Source organism: Xyrauchen texanus, chromosome 11 (assembly GCF_025860055.1).
Source record: "Xyrauchen texanus isolate HMW12.3.18 chromosome 11, RBS_HiC_50CHRs, whole genome shotgun sequence".
In the NCBI taxonomy this organism is placed as follows: domain Eukaryota; kingdom Metazoa; phylum Chordata; class Actinopteri; order Cypriniformes; family Catostomidae; genus Xyrauchen; species Xyrauchen texanus.
The window spans coordinates 41,076,170-41,097,783 of record NC_068286.1 but is presented as its reverse complement, the minus strand read 5'-3'; the positions used below and the strand labels follow the sequence as shown (position 1 = coordinate 41,097,783).

The following is a 21,614-nucleotide window of genomic DNA, read 5'->3' as shown; positions in this document are numbered from 1 at the left end:
ATACAATCACTACACATAGTGACTCGCTTTAACACCTAAAAGGATAGTTCACCCCAAATTAAAATTATATCATTTACTCACCCTCATCCCAGACGTGTCTTTCTTCCTTCTTCTGAACACAAATAAATATTTTAAGAAGAATTTTACAGTTCTGTGGGTTGAAACAATGTAGAGAGTGCTGACACAATTTTACGCTCCAAAAAGCAAATAAAGATAGCATAAAAGCAGTCCATATGACTCCAATGGTTTAATCCATGTGTTCTGAAGCAATCTAATCAGTTTTATGTGAGACTAGACCAAAATGTAACTAACTTTTCACTGCAAACCTTGCCACTGCAGTCTTTAAGATGATCATGATTTCAAGCTCGATTACTCTTCCTAGTGCCCGACACATGTGCATAATGAGTGCTAAATGGCTCTATAGAAAGTGTAATTGAGCTTGAAATCATGATCACCAAGGAAACTGCTGATGTCAAGATTTATAGTGAAAATTGAGTTACATATTGGTCTGTTCTACTCAAAACCGATTGGATCACTTCTGAAGACATGGATTAAACTACTGAAGTCTGGAGTGGATTTATTTTATGATGCCTTTATGTTTTTTGGGAGCTTCGGATTTTGGTCACCATTCACTTGTATTGTATGGACCTACAGAGCTAAGATATTCTTCTAAAAATCTTTATTTGTGTTCTGCAGAAAAAGGAAAGTCATTAACATCTGGGAAGGCATTAGGGTGAGTAAACGAGGAGAGCTTTTTTTAATTTTGGGGTGAACCATTACTTTAATAAAGTAAAAAAGTGTCCCACATTTGTCATGAAAGTAGTCTATTCAACTCATATATCAAGTCTTTTGAAGACATACAATAACTTTGTATTACAAACAGACCATCATTTAAGGCATTATTCATTCTAAAATCAAGTCAAATCATTGATAAAGCCTGCAAACTAAATGTTTGGTCATGAGACATGCAAGAACCCATGAGATTTGATTATATGAAATACGTATTTGATTTCAACACTGTTACGGACTTTAAGAATGGCCTGTTTTGATTTTAGACTGAATATTGCCAAATTATGGTCTGTTCATCATACAAAATGACTGCAGGACTTCAGAAAAAAATTATGTAATGCACAAGTTTCATGGACTACTTATGACACTTTTAGGTGCTTTATAAAGGGTTAAATTGAGTCACTATGTACTGTCATTGAATTCAGTCAACGGGAATTTATTTATTTCCTTTTGTGTTTTTGCACAAAATAAAAAAAGTCATATGGGTTTGGAATGACAAGAGGGTGAGTAAATGATAAGAAGAGTAAATTCAAGAATTGTAATTTTTGCATGAACCATTCCTTTAAGATATATCAGACATGCACTGTTTAACTGAATATACTGTCAGCACAGCTATAATAATTGCAGGTATCGATACTAAAACAATTCTATAAACAAAATTGTTAATATTGAGTTTATTAACTCATTTACTTTGTCCATTTTATTTCCACTAACAAAGACAGCTCCAAATAAAGACAAAGCAAGATCAACCGTTGCATTTTGCAGAGCAACAGCCGGTCTGGAAAACTGTAAACACAAGTGGTGTGATACAAGCAGTTAAGCATCCCAGTGCTGTTATATGTTACTAAGTATCACATTGGGGACAATGTGGACACATTAGGATTAAATTGGGTCAAAATGTCAAAATTAGATTTTGAACAACCATGACTCACTAGATGCTTAAGACACCATATTTAAATATGTCCTTGGGGCAAAGAACAGTAGGTGAACTACCCTTTATTACAGATACAACATGAAGTTGTTACGGATGTTTTTGTCCTCTCTCAGATGAAAAATCCATTTCCCTTTATCCTGAGTAAGAATGCATGAGACTTCTGTGTTCAGCCCGTACGCTGATATTAACAACGCATGCGACACAGTGTGGGATTCAGAACATGTCGTGCTGTTTAAACATTTCAAATTTCACACTTAATTGCTGTAATGGAGCACCAAATTAGCAATCCAAATTCTCCTGCTGATGGATGTGTGATTTCTAATTGCAAAAAAGACAAATTCTCCATTCTGATGACGTACCCTCACCTAATGGTTTGGATCTAGTAACCTTTACAAATCATTCTGTTCATTTTTTTTTTTTCAATGTTTTTAAGGCTTCACTGTTAAAGGTCAAAAGAATGAGTCAGTGATGGAGATAAATGAAAAGTCAACAAAGCAGAAAAAGAGGAAAAGATTGTGTGTGTGTGTGTGTGTGTGTGTGTGTGTGTGTGTGTGTGTGTGTGTGGGTGGGTGTGAGAGAGAGAGAGAGAGAGAGAGAGAGAGAGAGATCTCATATAGCAGGTAAACGTAAGAGGTTGGGGGGTTGGAGTACAAGTGGGTTTTTAATTATACATTACTGCTTGAGTAAGTACACCACAATTCACAAAGAAGCCGTTAATGTTCTATTTTTAAAGATACCAATGAGTGTTTGAAAAAAAAAAACATAACATCTTGTATCACATGCACAGTTGAGTCCTTGCAACAAAAGTGTGGATGTGCGTGTGCATGTTAAATAGCCCCAGAAAAGGTCAGGGTACTTTTTATAAAAATTTCGTGCATCATCAGTTTTATACCACGGGTGAGACTGTGCCAACAACTGAAGTGCTTGCTAAAGAGAACAGTGATCAAGTTCTTCCCTCAGACTTTTATTGTAAAAACAAACAAACAAACAAAAACACATTCAAAATGAAAAGTTCTGGATTTGTTAAAGGGCAGAATTCAAGGTTTAAAAACATAGTAAGTAGCCTGGAGCGTCTATGTATCTGGAAGTCTTTTGAGGAACTTGGTGGTTTCTGCGGGCAGTTTGAGTGCTTAGTTGGTGTGGGAGCAACATTTCATAAACTCTACACTGCCATCAAGCATTAGGTCTCCACTCACTCATGATCTGGAAATGAGCTGGCCCCACAGTAGCTCAGTGTTAGAATTGCCCTGGCTTTAGTTCCCCCTCAGAGTTGTAACGCTTTCCAGTGAGCCCCTGGTCTGGTTAAGACATTTACATTTATGCATTTGGCAGACGCTTTTATCCAAAGCGACTTACAGTGCACTTATTACAGGGACAATCCCTCCCAGAGCAACCTGGAGTTAAGTGCCTTGCTCAAGGGCCCAACAGTGGCATCTTGGTGGTGCTGGGACTTGAACCCCTGACCTTCTGGTCAGTAACCCTGAGCCTCAACCACTGAGCCACCACTGCCCCTCAGTTTTAAGACACTGGTCTTATGTATTAACGATTACTTCAGATGCCTTGGGAAGCCCATCCCAAGCTCCTGTCATGCTCAGATCCACCCCTGGCCTGCCATCAATATCACACCTGTTCTCCCCTTTGACTAGGGCTGGGTGATATGGCCAAAAATATTATCACAATATTCTTTTTATTCACATGCAGAGCGGGGCAGGGGATAAATGAAGCATGTTCTGTGATAGAGAAAAATATTATGGAATACAGATCAGGGCAGATGTACACAGCAATGTTGTTTTGTCGCTCTGCACACTTGAGACAATGTGAGTGGAACCGTCATGAAGTCTTGCGGTTGGTATGGAATCAATCCGGGGTCTGGACAGGGACCACAGTGACAGGTGCAGCCTAATCGCTAAATACTGAAAATGACTCAAAAGCTTGTCATCAATATGGTGGATTTTTTTTTTAGCTGAATAAATATAGAGATCATTTTATCGTCCAGCCCTACCTTTGACCTCTGCAGAACTTCATTCAATGCTAGCCTTATATAACCAGTGCCTGTTTTACACCACCAACACCCCTCTTATTTGCACAAGGCAAGGATTCCTATTCTATTCAAAGTCCTACTAGTCATATTTAACCCTTAAATGCACTGTTCATCATTAAATCACAAAAGTGACCAGAAATAATAAAGGTGTAATTTGTTTAATTGTTATGAAAGAAATGACTAAATGACTAAAAACTTAATGACTAAATTAAATCATGTAAAAGCACTAAATGTGTGCATTTTGAATTTGTTTGTGGGTATTCAGACCTTATCATTTTTATTTTTTTTAATAGGTACGGAGAAGTCTTCTCGTGGCCATGGCATCATTACAGTTACATAAAACGTGGATAGCTGAGTGTGAATCCGAATTGCTTTGGTTTAAAGCTGCCTTTAACCACTGCTCTAGGATCAGTTTGCATCCAAACTGCTCTATTTTAAAGCATTTAACATATAACATTCGGTCAAGTGAAATACGATTGATTCATGTGTAAATAAATACACGCTGCATTAAAAAAATCAGTAAATGCGTTTAGGCAGAGGAATTATAAGACTAGCCTTCCACTGGCAACAGCAAGATATACAGGGTGAAATACTCGATCAATTTACTGACTTGTGCAACCAAACTGCTCTGTGTTAGAGCTCCCCTTAATTGGGAGAATGGGATGAGAAAAGCTGATGTTGGATCAGTGGCTTTGAGCAACGTACTACATGGTTTGTGTACACAGACAAAATGTGTTTATTTCTTAAAATATACTACATTTTTGACCTATAATAAACAAGTAATTTGATTTGTGAAACATGTAGTTTTTATGACATATTGGTAGCATTAAAAATTATTCTATTCAAGTTGTATCAACATGCGTGTTTGCAGTAGGTTATCCATAGTATGCTGTACACACCGTAGAGCAACTCAAAACAACCCTGTACTGAGGCGACTTAAGAGAAAAATATAAATGTATTCATCAGATTTATTCCTTGAACATGTTAGGTTGGCATTCCCCACTGAATTTTATCCTAACTTCTGAAAACCTCTCAAGTTGATACTGGCATTGTCAATGGGCACCTCATATGATGACATATGGTAAATGGTCTGCACTTATATAGCGCCTTTTTAAACTTAGCAGTATTCAAAGCACTTTCCACTGCGTCTCATTCACCCATTCACACACCAATGATGGCAGAGCTGCCATGCAAGGTGCTAGTCTGCCATTGGGAGCAACTTGGGCTTCAGTGTCTTGCCCAAGGACACTTCAGCATGTAGAGTCATCTTGCCCAGGACTCGAACCACCAACCCTGCGATTAATGGACAACCCCGCTCTACCACCTGAACATACTGTTCATACTGAACTGTAAAATCTCTACATATCTCTTGTAGTTATATTGAATGCATAACATAGCAGAGGAGAGAGTGGCGGTGAGAAAAAAAGTAACGCAAAAATAACAAAAGTAATGTAACGCTTTACTTTCCAGTAATAGGAAGTATTAGGAGTAATGCAATATTCTAACCAGTTGCTTTTAAAAGTAACATTACTCAACACTGCATACAAGTATTAACCTAATTTATCCCTGATTGTAACTAGATGAATGTGTGTGTTCAGCATTATAGATGTGTTATGGTCTTTCCTATTCATTTTGGTGTGTGTGTGTGTGTGCTCTGCATTGTGAATTTTTTGACAAATAATAAAAAAAAAAGGTTCTGTTTTATAGTCTGACCAGTTCAATTTTGTGTGTGTTTTATTTGACAGTAAATTCTGAACCTGAATTTGCAGCACTATAATGAAAAATATTTTTTACAATGAGCCTGGATTGGTAGAGTACATCACGGAACAGATGTGATATTTCAGGTCATTTAATTTTGTGATATCCACCTTTTTTCCTGAATGCAGAAGTGTTCTATGATGTTTGTTTTTGTTTACTGGTCTCCAGTGTTTTAATTCACATCTGCATATGTTTTTAGAGGAATAATAAAAAAAATTCCAAATTAAAACAATATGTGGCTCCATAGCGCTGATAATTTACAGAGTTGCAATGACTATCTTTTGACAGTGCCTCACCCGTCAGTGTTTATTGAGTGTGTAGATGACAAGAAACGATGGCCCATGGTTAGTTATGTTTATTTCATAGAATGAACAGCTCTCCCTTTTGATCACTCGTTTCTGTAGTTGTTACACAAAACCAAAGCCTAAAAGCTAAGCTTACCTAAAAGTTAAACACTGTTTACTACACAGTGATTTCAAAAATATGCAACCAATTGGAACTGGAGGAACATGACAGAAATAGATTGCGGTTCTGATTCTGGTGGAATTGTACCTTGGATAAGAAATGAATGCGTAATACATTGGGTATTATGAAAGTATCTTTACAATATTTCCTTTGTCAGATCAATACATTGATGCAGTTTTACACCCTTTGTCCTTCCCATTCTGTACATCTAACACAAAGCAACCATTTTCAGAGGAACGCATATAAATTATTTTATCCTCAAACACACGGCGACGCTTACATAAATGAAACGCATAATCAGGATATTCACAATAATTAAACACACACAGCTATTTCCCCATGTCTTCTCTGGCCAGTCGAATTCAGAGTGTGTAAAATAAGGCTGTCAGCACAACTTAGAGAAAGAGTTTTCAAGCCTGTCAAAAGAATGTTCAGGTTTATAGACAGGGCAATACTGAAACACCCAGGAGCTATCAGCAACACTTCAGCGCAAGTATATGGTGCAACAAGCTCAGGCAAAAGTGTCTCTAATTGGAAGACATGGACTCCTATAAAGGATGAGTGGGTGGCAATTTCTTCATATAGCGCAAGGCATCAGATGCTAGTAGATGACAGACAAGTTAAGACATCTGGTTTGGACAGCAACAAATCTGTCGTTCTCTGCATATTACTGCTAAAGGCATGACTAAGCATGTCACTGCTTTCTAATTGCTAATTATCACTATCAAATCAACTTTATATGATTTCAAAACATATACCACTTATGGACAAATAACTTCAAATGAGTAAACAGTACAACCAACTTGACAGGAAGTCAACAAACTTGATTATTCTGTCACAACCATGACAAATGAGACAGGACAAAATAAAATAGGTAAAAATAATTTCTTAAGCAATATAAATAACAAATACATTTTTTATCTATTCGTCAAACAAAGCTATTATATGATTTTAGAAGACTTATTATTTTTATGGTGCATTTATAAATTTTTTTTTGTCATTTTGAAGATTGACAACCCCATTTCACTTTCATTGTTCAGTAAGAGTGGCCAGGATAGTTCATACAATCTTTTGTGTTCCACAGAAGAAGGAAAGTCATGAAAGTCACACAGGTTTGGAAAATGCCAGAATGTTCTTTTTTAGGGTGAAATGACTTAATTATATTAATTATATAAACTATATTTAACTTGACACAGTGACCTAAAAATGTATGTTTTTAATGCAAAGCACCCGAGGCGCTACACAAGCATGTCTGAAGCAGGCGTACATTGACGGGACCTTAAACAAGCCCTCATAATAAATCTCCAACTAATTGACAAATTCACTTGTGAAATGGATTGCTGTGAACTGTATGCCAATGATTGGCTTATGTTCAATAATATGGTAGTGAACAATACATTGTATTCTAAAGCCACTTTTTGTATTGTCGCGATTAATTAATCGGGACACCATGTAATTAATTTGTTTAAAAATTGTAATCGATTGAAAGCCCTAATATTTAAATATATTTATAGTGTGTCAGCAATTTGCATACACTTTGTTAGTATTTGGTAGCTTTGCATTTAAATTGTTTAACTTGGGTCGAACATTTTGGGTAGCCTTCCATAAGATTCCCACAATAAGCTGCTGGAATTTTGGTCCATTCCTCCACTGGTGTAACGGAGCCAGATTTGTAGGCTTCCTTGCTCGCACGTGCTTTTTCAGATCTGCTCACACATTTTCTATCGGATTGAGGTCAGGGCTTTGAGATGTCCACTACAATGCCTTGGCTTTGTTTTCCTTGAGCCATTTTGACACAACTTTGGAGGTATGCTTTGGGTCATTGTCCATTTGGAAGACCCATTTGCACCCCCACAACATACTATTGTATTTACGGATGAATGTGGTACCTTCAGGCATTTGGAAATTGCTCCCAAGGATGAATCACACTTGAGAAGGTCCACAATTTGTTTTCTGAGGCCTTGTTTGATTTAATTTGGTTTCCCCATGATGTCAAGCAAAGAGGCACTGAGTTTGAAGGTAGGCCTTAAAATACATCCACAGGAACACCTCCAATTGACCCAATTAGCCTATCAGAAGCTAATTGGCTAATTGCCTAAAAGCTTGACATAATTTTCTGGAATTTTCCAAGCTGCTTTAAGGCACAGTTAACTTTGTCAATGTAAACATTGGACACACTGGAATTGTGATAATTTAATTCAATTAAAAGTGAAACAATCTGTCTGTAAACAATTGTTGGAAAAATGACTGCTATCATCCACAAAGTAGATATTCTAAATGACTTGTCAAAACTATTGTTTGCTAATATAAAATCTGTGCAGTTGTTAAAAAAGGAGTTTTAATGACTTTTTTTAAAATAGAAGTGGCTCATCTCTGCTGAATAGTCTCTGGCCTCACACTCTATAGATCTACAATGCCCAGCATGCACTACGTCTCCTCCCCGAAGTTTGCACACTTTTACTCCTGATTTCTCACAATACAGGAAAAGTAGAGGTGTACAAAAGTAAAAGCGTGTTACTTTATTTAAAAAGTATGGTCTAAAATAAAAGTACAAATATTGCATTACTTTACTAGTTACTTGAAAAAGAAATCTGATCATGTAACATGCAGTACCCAAACACTGACCTCTAATATACACTCACCTAAAGGATTATTAGGAACACCTGTTCAATTTCTCATTAATGCAATTATCTAATCAACCAATCATATGACAGTTGCTTCAATGCATTTAGGGGTGTGGTCCTGGTCAAGACAATCTCCTGAACTCCAAACTGAATGTCAGAATGGGAAAGAAAGGTGATTTAGCAATTTTGAGCGTGGCATGGTTGTTGAGTATTTCACAATCTGCTCAGTTACTGGGATTTTCACGCACAACCATTTCTAGGGTTTACAAAGAATGGTGTGAAAAGGGAAAAACATCCAGTATGCGGCAGTCCTGTGGGCGAAAATGCCTTGTTGATGCTAGAGGTCAGAGGAGAATGGGCCGACTGATTCAAGCTGATAGAAGAGCAACTTTGCCTGAAATAACCACTCGTTACAACCGAGGTATGCAGCAAAGCATTTGTGAAGCCACAACACGCACAACCTTGAGGCGGATGGGCTACAACAGCAGAAGACCCCACCGGGTACCACTCATCTCCACTACAAAGAGGAAAAAGAGGCTACAATTTGCAAGAGCTCACCAAAATTGGACAGTTAAAGACTGGAAAAATGTTGCCTGGTCTGATGAGTCTCGATTTCTGTTGAGACATTCAGATGGTAGAGTCAGAATTTGGCGTAAACAGAATGAGAACATGGATCCATCATGCCTTGTTACCACTGTGCAGGCTGGTGGTGGTGGTGTAATGTTGTGGGGGATGTTTTCTTGGCACACTTTAGGCCCCTTAGTGCCAACTGGGCATTGTTTAAATGCCACGGCCTACCTGAGCATTGTTTCTGACCATGTCCATCCCTTTATGGCCACCATGTACCCATCCTCTGATGGCTACTTCCAGCAGGATAATGCACCATGTCACAAAGCTTGAATCATTTCAAATTGGTTTCTTGAACATGACAATGCGTTCACTGTACTAAAATGGCCCCCACAGTCACCAGATCTTAACCCAATAGAGCATCTTTGGGATGTGGTGGAACGGGAGCTTCGTGCCCTGGATGTGCATCCCACAAATCTCCATCAACTGCAAGATGCTATCCTATCAATATGGCCCAACATTTCTAAAGAATGCTTTCAGCACCTTGTTGAATCAATGCCACATAGAATTAAGGCAGTTCTGAAGGCGAAAGGGGGTCAAACACAGTATTAGTATGGTGTTCCTAATAATCCTTTAGGTGAGTGTATATATATATATAAAATTGCAATTCCGTTTGGTGGCACTTGTGGTATAGACATTATACACTTCAATTAAGTTTATGAATTATGAACTATGAACAGTAGTATATTTATACATTTAAACTAAACTAAATTAATAAAATGCTGTAAAACATGTATTTTCATTGTTATTTTGTGATCCTTAATGCAATAACTAATGATAGCATATACAGTAGAACCTTGTTGTAAAGTTTTACCAAAACTTCTTTAGCCAGAAGCTCCATGTGGTGAAATGGAGGACTTATATCAATGTGATTAATTCGGTGTTAATCAGCCTTCTGTTTGTTTTATTCACTTTGGCTTTTTTCTCTCTCTCTTCATTCTCTGGTCTCTTGTCTCAGCTGTAATTAAAGCTCCCATTTGCTCTACCCATTCATTTTTATTGCTTTACTCCCTGGGCATCTGCATGCATGGTGAAAACAAGAGAACGAGTCACCAGGAAGAGAACTTTAAAAATCTTTGCCTCAAGTACACCATTTATTTAACGCTTCAGTTCACAGTTCAATTCAGTTAATAAAGACTCACCAGTAAAGTTGCATCCAAGCTAAAAGCCAAAATATTTGGAGAGATGTAATAAAAGTGACAACATTGCTGGAAGGGAAAGGCTGATGATTTACCTCAGACTTGCTCTAAGAGGTAGAAGATACAGAGAGCCTACGAAAGTTCATTAGATAATTGTGGGAAATTAAAAAATGGTGTATGGTAATGGCAATGCAGACAGAGAGCTGGCATCTCGAGGTGACTTTGAAAGAGCACTACAAATAAATGTGAACATTAAACTCCTCAAAGAAAGTTCTAGAGACTAATGTTTTAAGTGGATTAATCCAACAAAAATAACGTTCAGGTCAAACACAAGCCATCAGCCTTTAGTTTCAACTTTAGGATGGAGAAACAATAGCCTACTTTGAATCTGAAAAGTCTCAACAGACCTCTCGATGGTCTTGTGAATCAATTAAATGAGCTTAATGCACATTTTACCAAAACAATTTTCTAGGTTTAAATATGCACAGTTACTAAAAAAATAACTATACATTTCTATGCTTTCTTTTTTATTTCCAATTTGGGTGTCATCCATTTCGTGCTGTAGTTTCATGGTTCTTGGATACATACCAGCGCAAACTCAATTTCAGGAGCACCATTTATCCCATAACAAACAACTCACAATCACCTGGACTCCGTTAGATTTTTTAGGAAATTACTAGAATGGCCACACAGTCCTTTTCTTCCAGAAAAGTGGAAAAAATGTATGGCTTTATAGTACGATATAAAAGCCAGGGAAATATTGCGAATTCTTCAGCTTTTCTGGCTCTGGAGTACATTCATCCTGAGTATCAACACAGCAAGAGGTTTATGTGCGTGAGCTGTCCTAAGTTGCAAACCACAAGTTGTCGTTTAGCTTCACCTCACATTGCCTCACCATTTCATCAGTAAGCAGCCAGGCGCTATCATTATCAAAACAACCTTCAACTCTCTAAATGGGTTTTGCTTTGGGCCGCAGGATGAAGCCAGCAAAAATGTGGAAATGGCACTTTCAGAGTCTGACAAGAGAAATATAATTTCATGCAAATGTAGTGTTTAGTTTAGAAAATCAGGGTAATGGTTTTTTTCCCCCCCTACCACTGTCTCTCGCAAAACCTCTTTCCACTTCTTTTTTTTTATTTCACACTTCAATGCACAACTACAAACGATGACCAAAAATCGATTTCAGCAACATGCTACAGTTTTGTGTATGGTTGAGGTCTTTTAGAGAAGAATAATAATTGTATGTATGCTTTGGCTATGTTGCATAAAATATTTGGCTACACAATTACATTTACATTAATGCATTTGGCAGACACTTTTATCCAAAGTGACTTACAGTGCACTTATTACAGGGACAATCCCCCCAGAGCAACCTGGAGTTAAGTATCTTAATCAAGGACACAATGGTGGTGGCTGTGGGATCGAACCTGCTACCTTCTGATTACCAGATTACCAGTTATGTGGTTTAGACCACTACACCACCACTCCAGGCTACATATTACAGGAGCAATATCAATAACTCCAATGATGGCAAACAGTCATGAAGAGTAATTTATTCACAGAATATTCACAGAAAATCTTTAATTTAAAGTGTGACATTTGATTAATTTCTCGACCCTCATTTTCTCGCAACTAGCAAGCATGTTTAGATAGATACATTCTGTTTTAAAAGTTCTCCAATTTAAACTTGAGCACTAAGAAAATACATTAAAATAATTTCTGTAAATATAACTATCCATTTCAATGAATCCCTTCAAAACACTGATTCAACAATTTATTTGCGTCATTACGTAAAATGTTAATGGAAGTCCCCGGGTGGAATTTTGTATGTGTTAAAAGGTTTTAGTAAAGTATATTTGGGTAGATATATATTTGTTGGAGCCTTGAGACTGAGTTGACATTGTACTCTAACAGAAGTGTCCCTTCAGGTCCAGCTTGGGGAGAGGACAGCAGATAAAGAAGTCCTACTCTCAGTGAACTCTCAGTGTTGTGAGCTACAGATGTTCAGTGCCTGAAGTCTGGGATTCATGGCATTGTTAGCAGTGTGTTTACATCTCTGGATCAATGTTCAGGCTTGAATATTTCATAAAGGCTGTCTTCAGGCCAAATTCTCAGAGTAAGGGATTCAGAGTCATGAGACAATAAACTAGAGCAAGAGAATCAACAATCACACTCTCCTTCCCTTCACCATCACATCCGCAAAACAAATGAACCATAATTTACCATTCCATCCCGTACAACACATGAGACAAGTGATGAGCATTTTTAACAATTTATAGTACATTAGCTTCTGTGGCTCAGGCTTAATTATCGTTTCGAGATGCTTTTCTGCTCATTTGTTCTCTGCTTTTTTATTCTGTCTTCTGTATTCGGAGAGAGGTCTATTCTCATTATTAATGGAAGCTTGTCTCATTTTTTAGATTAAGTCTACAAGTATGTTTTTGAATCTCTGAAGAAAACAACCTATTGAGCAATGTGGCTGCTACTCTATTAATGTATAGATGCACAGAGTTCAAGATGTAAGAAAGTAAAAATATTTATTTTTCATGTCTAAATGAGTTACATTTGTTAATTAACAATTTCTGTATACTCAACACTTTGGAATATTTGATTCTGATAGGTCAAAAGGTACATTCTGATGTCGAAGTTTTCTCTTTAATGACCAATTATGCAGCGCAAATAATTTCCTACACATCTGTGCTAGTTTCATGTCTTTATTTTCACCTAGTAAAATAATTACATTAAAATTAATATTTCATGTCCATTAATTTTGAACACTTTTTAAAACAGGTTTAAAATCATATAATCTCACAAGAAGACTCCAGTGATATCTATAGCTGAATAAAACCTGATTAATTTTACACAGAGCAGGTCTTCTCATGGGGGTTGCCATGCTACAACAACATGTCCTGTAGAGTCCTACCGAAAAGGCTGATATCTGATTAAAGGACGAGAGCGTTTAAGTTTTTAAAGCCAAATATTTCAATGTATTGAAAAAACATCGTAGTCTTTCCTTACTGTGACAGGCACATACAAAGTGGCTACAAGAGACCAAAATGAATAAAATCCCAGTTTATTGTGCAACCAAAATCCCAATAATAACCATAAAAAAAGAAATGCATAATGCAGGAATTTAACTATAAACAAGCTCGAAATAGTATTCAGAATCCAGCTAAATACAACTCCTCGTTGACCCCGTCATTGGACACTTTCGCTAGTACTAAATTAATAATGTCTTACTGCAAACAGCCTATTTCTACAATGGCATCTAGGGCTCGGAGGTAGGGTGATGTAATCAGATATTGACGACATCTGACAAATATCCCGATGCCAATATGGACACTCATTGACAGACGATGATCAACAAAATCGGGAAATGATACAACCATGGAGCTGGGAAGTCACCAAAAATATTAAATAGTAGCCCAGGTTTTCAAATTAGCACCATCGAGTCGCGACAGTGGCAGGTAATTTTGCTCATCTATCCGCCACTGTGGTGGGCGACCGGCAAGACATCTCGGAGTGACACACGACAAGAAATCCTGTTAGACACAAAGTCACATGGCTGAAGAAACAAACGTTATTAGATTTTTAAGAACAGACCACAGAAAAGCCATCGATTTGCATGTCTGATTCGTTGTTTGTTCAGAGGCGTGAAGCGCGAGAGTGTCTCGTGGAACACACAAATGTCATAGAGTTCTCATTTTTTCTTCATGGTTTCTGTTATCTGATAACAGTTTGCAAGAATAGTGTCATCTATGAGAATGCTGCGAATGTTCTAAGACTTTCTCAGGAGGTGCTTGGAGTTAAGTTCGCTTTATTTCCACAGAACAGTTTGAGCTTAACATGCATTGTCAAGTCAACTCTGCAGGTTCATCATAACATAATACAAAAACACAATATTTCAATTATCCACCTTCTGTTGTAGACAGATACTTGCGTGATGGTAAATGAGAGGTGGTGAAATATAATTTTTTTGACCACTTCATTATTTTAATTGCTTTTTTGTGTTGTTTGAGGTGCCATTTGAATTTAGAAATACCTCTGGATTAAGTTTTCCATGTTTCAATAAATTAATTTAATTTAGTAAGCAAATCAATAAGTAAAATATATATTACATACACCCTCTTCAGTGGGGGCAGGGGGATTGATTATGTAATTGGATATCATTATATTTAAAAAGAAAATTATATCTTGAACATATTTCTTGCATATCGCCCCACCCTAATGGCATCGGTAACTGAAAACTTTTGCTTTTGCATGATGCTGCATCTATGACACTAAGTGTCAGTATAAAGTCCAACACAAGTGCCACATCGGCCAGCGAAACAAACATAAAATTACTCAGGGCCATTTAAACTTTAAGTACTAAGAAGTTTGTTTTTACAACATCTACATTTTCTGTAAGCTACACGTTTTACTGAGGCAGACTTGCATGCTCTGCACCTTATCTAAACCCTGTGGCTACACGCACTAGAGGTTAAAACATTCAGAGCACGCACAAACAAACTACTCCGCTATCTCACACCATCTCTAGTCTGAAAGCACAGATGTATCCATGAAACTCTAAGAGCAGCTGGACGCAAAGTACAGTCCAATAAAGACTTGAAGGTCCAGGTGGGGGCTAAAACTGGACTAGTTTCCCCAGACCCATCATCCTGAAACTGGGCTGTGAAACAGCAGATGGTAAATATGTCTCAAGTGTGACTAGAAGGGATGTAAATGTACCTGTACTTTGCTACCAATTCAAGGCTTATATTTAAGAGAAATGTGCCAATATCAGTCTTTCTATACTATCGGTAGAACAGAGTCCCATCTCAATTCGGTATAGCTGTATGTTGTCTGACTGATAGTAGCTGCTTTTGATTGCTCAGATGCGTACCTGTGCGCATACTTTGTGAAAATCTTTCACGATTGCGGTAATGTGAATATTCAAACACACTTTTTGGTCAAAATGCCAGTCTTGGCAAGCTACTAATGTAAACACATTCGGTTCATAGAAACATTGAGAAACACTTGGCATTATTCTGAAACTCCTACATATTTTTGCTCTGCTAGGATAGAAAAACAGAACACGTTTAGTTTAAGACTGTGTTGGTCGCTTCCAGCTATTTATTTCCAAGGGGCATATAATGAAGGTTGTGAGTCAATGAGGGTATAATTTTACAATAGCAATAATGGTATCTTTTGTATGGCATAGGTTAGATGTTACAGACTCTCCTCACTGACTTTAATTTCCTCATGTCATCAGCGTTTTCATTTCACCTTGCCTCAGACTGCTATTAGATGAAAAAACGCAGCTTCAACTTCCTGCCTGGAGCTTAATGAGGAACAGTGATGAAGCTGTACTGGGAAGGATTACAAACTGAAAGAGGTTTATCCCCTTATTTATGTTTTAATAATTAAAAAGCCTTAATTAATTTGAGATATATTGTGTTATTGACTGGAGGGATCACTTAGAAGCCAGTAAAAGATGGATGCAAAAGAGCATGTGAGTGAAGCTACAGCATTTTGAATAGCTGGTGTATAAATATACTGAAAGATTATATTAACATGGCCATAATAACAAGGTTTGATAATTTGATAAGCTTTTTGATGAAATGAGAAGAATGTAGGAAACCATTAACATTCCCCATCTGTCGCTCACTATGTCGTTGTGTCGAATTAAGTGACACTAGAGGACTTCTTTTAAGGCCTCGTTTACCTCTGACCTTGAGAAAAGGCCAATGAGAAATTGGCAGACAGAATTTGCATGTCCCTCCCCCAGACATACGGGTATAAAAGGAGGGAATCTTGCATCTGTCCATTCATATTTCTTCTTCAGAGCCGAGCGGTTGTGCAATCAGCGAGCTGAGATCACTTACTGTTCCACTCACCTCTGTAGAGCGTATGCTGTTGGTGTGTGTGTGTATATATATATATATATATATATATATATATATATATATATATATACACCAGCTATGGAAAAAATTAAGAGACCACTGCAAAATTCTCAGTTTCTCTGGATTTAATATTTATAGGTATGTGTTTGAGTAAAATGAACATGTTTGTTTTATTCTGTAAAGTACTGACAACATTTCTCCCAAATTACAAATAAAAATATTGTCATTTAGAGCATGTATTTGCAGAAAATGACAACTGGTCAAAACAACACAAAAGATGCTATGTTTCCAGACCTTGAATAACGCAAAGAAAACAAGTTCATATTCATTTATAAACAACACAATAATAATGTTTTATCTTAGGAAGAGTTCAGAAATCCATATTTGTTGAAACAACCGTGATTTTCAAATCACAACTTTCATGCCTCTTGGTATGCTCTCTACCAGTCTTTCACATTGCTGTTGGGTGACTCCTGACACAAAAATGTAAGCAGTTCGGCTTTGTTTGATGGCATGTTGCCATCCATCTTCCTCCTGATCACATTTCAGAGGTTTTCATTTGGTTCTGGTCTGGAGATTGGGCTGGCCATGACAGGGTCTTGATCTGGTGGTCCTCCATCCACACCTTGATTGACCTGGCTGTGTGGTATGGAGCATTGTCCTGCTCGAAAAACCAATCCTCAGAGTTGGGGAACATTGTCAGAGCAGAAGGAAGCAAGTTTTCTTCTAGGATAACCTTGTATGTGGCTAGATTCATGCGTCCTTCACAAAGATGAATCTAATCGATTCCAGCCTTGCTGAAGCACCCCCCAGATCATCATATATATATATGCTATATATGCCACTTACAAGGTATGCCGTGTACAACGATATCCTGGAATAAAACTTGTTGTTAGTACTTTACAGAATATTTTTATAATTTTACTCAAACACATACCTATAAATAGTAGATCCAGATCAACTGATAATTTTGCAGTGGTCTCTTATTTTTTTCCAGAACTGGATGAATATATATACTGTATATACACTATATTCATTTAGTTCTTACTAATAATACTAACACTGAATGCCGGCCCCCACAGAGACATTCTGGGATTTCATAAACGGACAGAAGCAACAGAGACAGCCTGAGTACATAAAACTGGCAAGTTCTCCAAGATACTTTGAACTACATATCCGCCAACATATTTGTGCATGTGTACCTAGGTGAATTGGTGCTCTTTTTAAGGCATAGGTAAATAACTGTTTAACAAGTTGTTTGGACCAATTTCATGGGAGGCAAAAAACTAAAACACTGGCATATATAAAGATCAGAGGCAAGAAATAGGGTCTACAAGTAGAACTTACCACCTGACCATTTTGTGGGTTTTTGTGGGCGTAGGGAGGACCACGAATATGATTCCACATCTGACCTGAGGTCATAGCAAAAACCACACACTGCAGAGAAAAGAAGTGAGAGGGAGAGACTGAGAGTGGTGAGTGATATTGTGAAATGGTGATAATGACAAACAGAGAGCTGGAACGATAAAGATGGATTACAGATTTACAGCCTGCAGAAAACTTAGCTAAAACTGCCCTTGCAATCATTATAGTGGATATCAGCCTTTATCCATTGGAGCAGTAAAGGTCAGCACCCTCTAAACTTCACATTTAAAAGATGTGTTTCTAAAATTTACAAACAGTGCCCTCACTAGAGTGGAATAAATAGCATGCAAATCAAACTTCCATGCAAGGCAGCACATCGTTTTTGGCCTCCAGTGGTTAGAAGTACAGTGACAAGATGCTTTTAGCTTGCTTTGTCCCCTCCAGCTGTTGACATTTTGCTTTGAATTTGTTATCTTGGGTTTAGATTCAATAAATAAGCCCATTTTATGGCAAAAAATCTCTAAAGATAAGATTGAATCTAGGTTTACTTTATGGTCAGCTAATTTTATATAATTAAAGGACTTTATAAAGCTTATAAAGCAAAGCCCTGAAGTTGTTCTTGAAGTGTTTGAATGGTTGGAGGGCCTGAGAGAGCTGATCGTCATACTGCTGCCAAGATTTGCATTGTTGTTTGATCTGGCAGGTTTTCAAATGAGAGCATGGCTCCAGTAGTTTAGTTTTGAATTAGGGCTTAATAATGAACATTAGGCACCAGTGCGGCCATGGCCCAGCCAGTCTTGTTGTAGATGAACTCCAGGTTGTTTCTCCGCAGGTACAGAAGCCCACCGACCAGAGACACCAGCAGAGCCAGAGCAATCGTTCCAGAGTAGTTCGGTGGCCGGAACACCCGAATCTGGAAACAGAAAACAAAATAACAACAGAGTTTGCATTTTGACCATCCTCAAATGTAACAATTACTTAGATGCTTCATGAACAATAAAGCACTCCTTTTTTGGAGCACATGAAAACGGAGTTATTAGTTTTGCATTTAAAATGAAATATTTAAAATTCCAATTTTTTCAATTTGTCCTTTCAATAATTTTTTTAATATTTGACATTAATGTTTCATAGTTTCAGCATAATACATTTTTATTTAAGCTTTTTATATTTTATGGACTGCATTGTTAAACGAGGTAAAATTTCTCATGGCTGCCTAGTATTATCTCTGGCATTTTCATGTATATGCATAACTGACTGTTTCAAAAACTACAATAACTTGTATTAATTGTCTTATGGGGGCTGTGGCTCAAGTGGTAGAGCAGGTTGTCCACTAATCGCAGGATTGGTGGTTTGATTCCTGGCTCACACGACTCCACATGCCGAAGTGTCCTTGGGCAAGACAGTGAACCCCAAGTTGCTCCCAATGGCAGGCTAGCACCTTGTATGGCAGCTCTGCCGTCATTGATGTGTGAATGGGTGAATGAGACGCAGTGGAAAGCTACCGCTAAGGTTAAAAGGCTCTATATAAGTGCAGACCAGATACCATTTACTTTTGGAGTCATGAAAATGCATTTTAGTAATGTTTGAATTGCTGGTGTATAAATATACTGGATGATTATTTTCCAGTGTAATCTCCCCCTCCCCATTTCCATTAAAATATTTTAGTGCAAATACAATTGTATTTATTTGCTGATTTAGTTTTCAGTTTTATTAACAATAATAACACTGGATGCAAGATGTTCTTTTGATCAAAATGGATGTATTTCTGTAATTTGGAAGAGTTAAAAGTGGACTAAACAATATAGCACCTGGACACGGTCAATGCAGACATACTTTGCGCAAGTACATGAATGTACAGTATTACCTAAATTAAATACAATTTTCAGCATGATACAGCACAAGAAAGACACTTAGGAAACTGATATATAACTAAGCAATGTCATAAAATTGGATAATAACAATGATAGCATAAAGCATGCTGTTCTATACATTGACAAAACATTACAATTTCCAGCACTTGTCCATTTCATGCCATGGTAAATAAATACTGAAAATAAAAAAAGGCCTTTTGCCTTCGTAGTACATTCAAAAGGGCAATGCAGAAAATTACATGAGCTTTGCTCTACGTTCATCATGAACACGGTCACGGCCACTGTAAACATTGTGTTAAACAAGATTTAGAGAGTAAATGGGAACAGGGCTGAGGTCAGGGTCAGCATTCGAGGAGGGTCAAATGGACAGAATGAAAGGGGAACTAAAGCTTGTGTTCACTTGTTAAAAGCAAAAGCTTCTGAAGTTGAAAATGGTGTGAGTCAGTGCTTCAAGTGAGCCGGTACTCACTGGAACCCAGAACCAACTATTTTTGAATATCTTTTAAAATATTGAAACCAACGAACCTTGAAAATATTTGCTAACAGAGCGAGTAATTCTTTTTCACTATCACTCATTGTAGCAGTCTGATACCTTGTACACTGATCACTGTTTCCCTTGGCAAGGCAATATAGGCCTATTTAAAGGCTGTTATTAAATCAAAACAATCATGATTAATAATATTTCTTTATTTGTTCTAATGAATATTTTTTTCTAATACATACATTCCTTTTTAATGGAGAAAAAAACAACTAAATAAAGAATAAGTTAAACCTATAATTTTATATTTCATATTTTACATTTATACTCATAATTAAGTAAATAATTACTGTATAGTATTATAATAAATTATGCAAACAAGCGAAGTACTGTCTCAACCATTTTCTGCTACAAGCAAAGTGTCAGCTGACCACATTCTTTCCAGCTTAGGTTGGTCGTCCCCTCCTTCCCTTTTATTCTCTTTTCTTCTCGTTCCTCAAAGCCTTAAGACAAAAGTAGATCCAGAGCACCAGTAAGTCTAAGGCGCCTTGGATGCCCAGGATCCTCTATTTATGAGCTATGTGATGCAAGACAGAGAGGGCTGTAAACACGTTTAGTGCCTGTCGTTCAAGTTCTTCATGTTTCCCTTCAAGACATGTTCAACAGCTTCTGCTGTGCTCTCTTTATATCCAAATAAGATCAGATAAATCTGGGATAAAAATGGGTAGCTTCACCTATAATTTAGTCTCCTGCAGAGGGTGTAGGAACAATGCTCCAATGCGCATGGATCGGCCGACAAAGACTAATGGCTACTTTAGCTAATGTTCTGGTAATGAAGTAAACAGAGTAAAAACACAAAGAAACTGTTTTGATGTATTCATTATACATTAATTCTCCCGATTCTACCCTATTGTTTAAGATGAATGACAATTAGGCAGACAAAATTTTATTTTTTCCTTCAGCCAGAATCAAAGATTATAGTCCTTATAGTTGTTTTCGTGCCTCTACACATATGTGAATTGGATATTAATCAAAGATAACGAGTCTTGACTGTGCAGAGTGAAGCTGGTCGCTGACTTATGACCCCTGCCGTAATCTACGTACCCCTTCTTAATCGGAGTGCACTCCAACGGATGAAAATCAGCCTTAAAAAATGTGCTTTTTATCGACTCTAACATAACTCAGAACTTCCCTTATGGGGATACATACCTTAAGTGACTTATTGAAAAGTGTTAAAGCTGAACCCAAGGTAGAGTCTTAATAAGGTGACTGAATTAGTGTGAGTGGCCCAAGGCAGTCGTCTGTAAATGCATTAAGGTGCTGGTAATATTTTTCAACTGAAAGGTTCTCTGGAGGGAAAAATCTATGTTAACATGATGGGGAAATCAGACATTATCTGTCTCCATTTCTTGGAGGAAAATCGCATACTTGAGTCTGCTTTCATATGAAAGGACAACTCAATTCTACATTGTAGGCTTTGTGAATCTCTCAATTTGCACTATTACTAAATAATCAAGTATTTGTTTGGAACTGAACAGTAATAAAGGCATTCACTCAAAATAATCTTAACAAAGGACACAAAACCTCCACAAAAGTATGATAAAATCTCCTCATATGACATGTGCACTATATGTCAAG

General features: G+C 37.3%; 1 protein-coding gene across 1 annotated transcript in view; it reads right to left on the bottom strand.

Annotated features, from left to right (window-relative positions):
* The window catches only part of LOC127651769 (tumor suppressor candidate 3), a 117,848-nt gene that overhangs the window by 25,649 nt on the left and 70,585 nt on the right, over positions 1 to 21,614 (bottom strand). Inside the window, exons 5-6 of the mRNA XM_052137778.1 lie at positions 18,400 to 18,540; positions 17,610 to 17,699 (exon numbers count right to left, since the gene is read on the bottom strand). Of these exons, the coding sequence (XP_051993738.1) occupies positions 17,610 to 17,699; positions 18,400 to 18,540 (231 nt within the window). The remainder of the gene's footprint in view (positions 1 to 17,609; positions 17,700 to 18,399; positions 18,541 to 21,614) is intronic.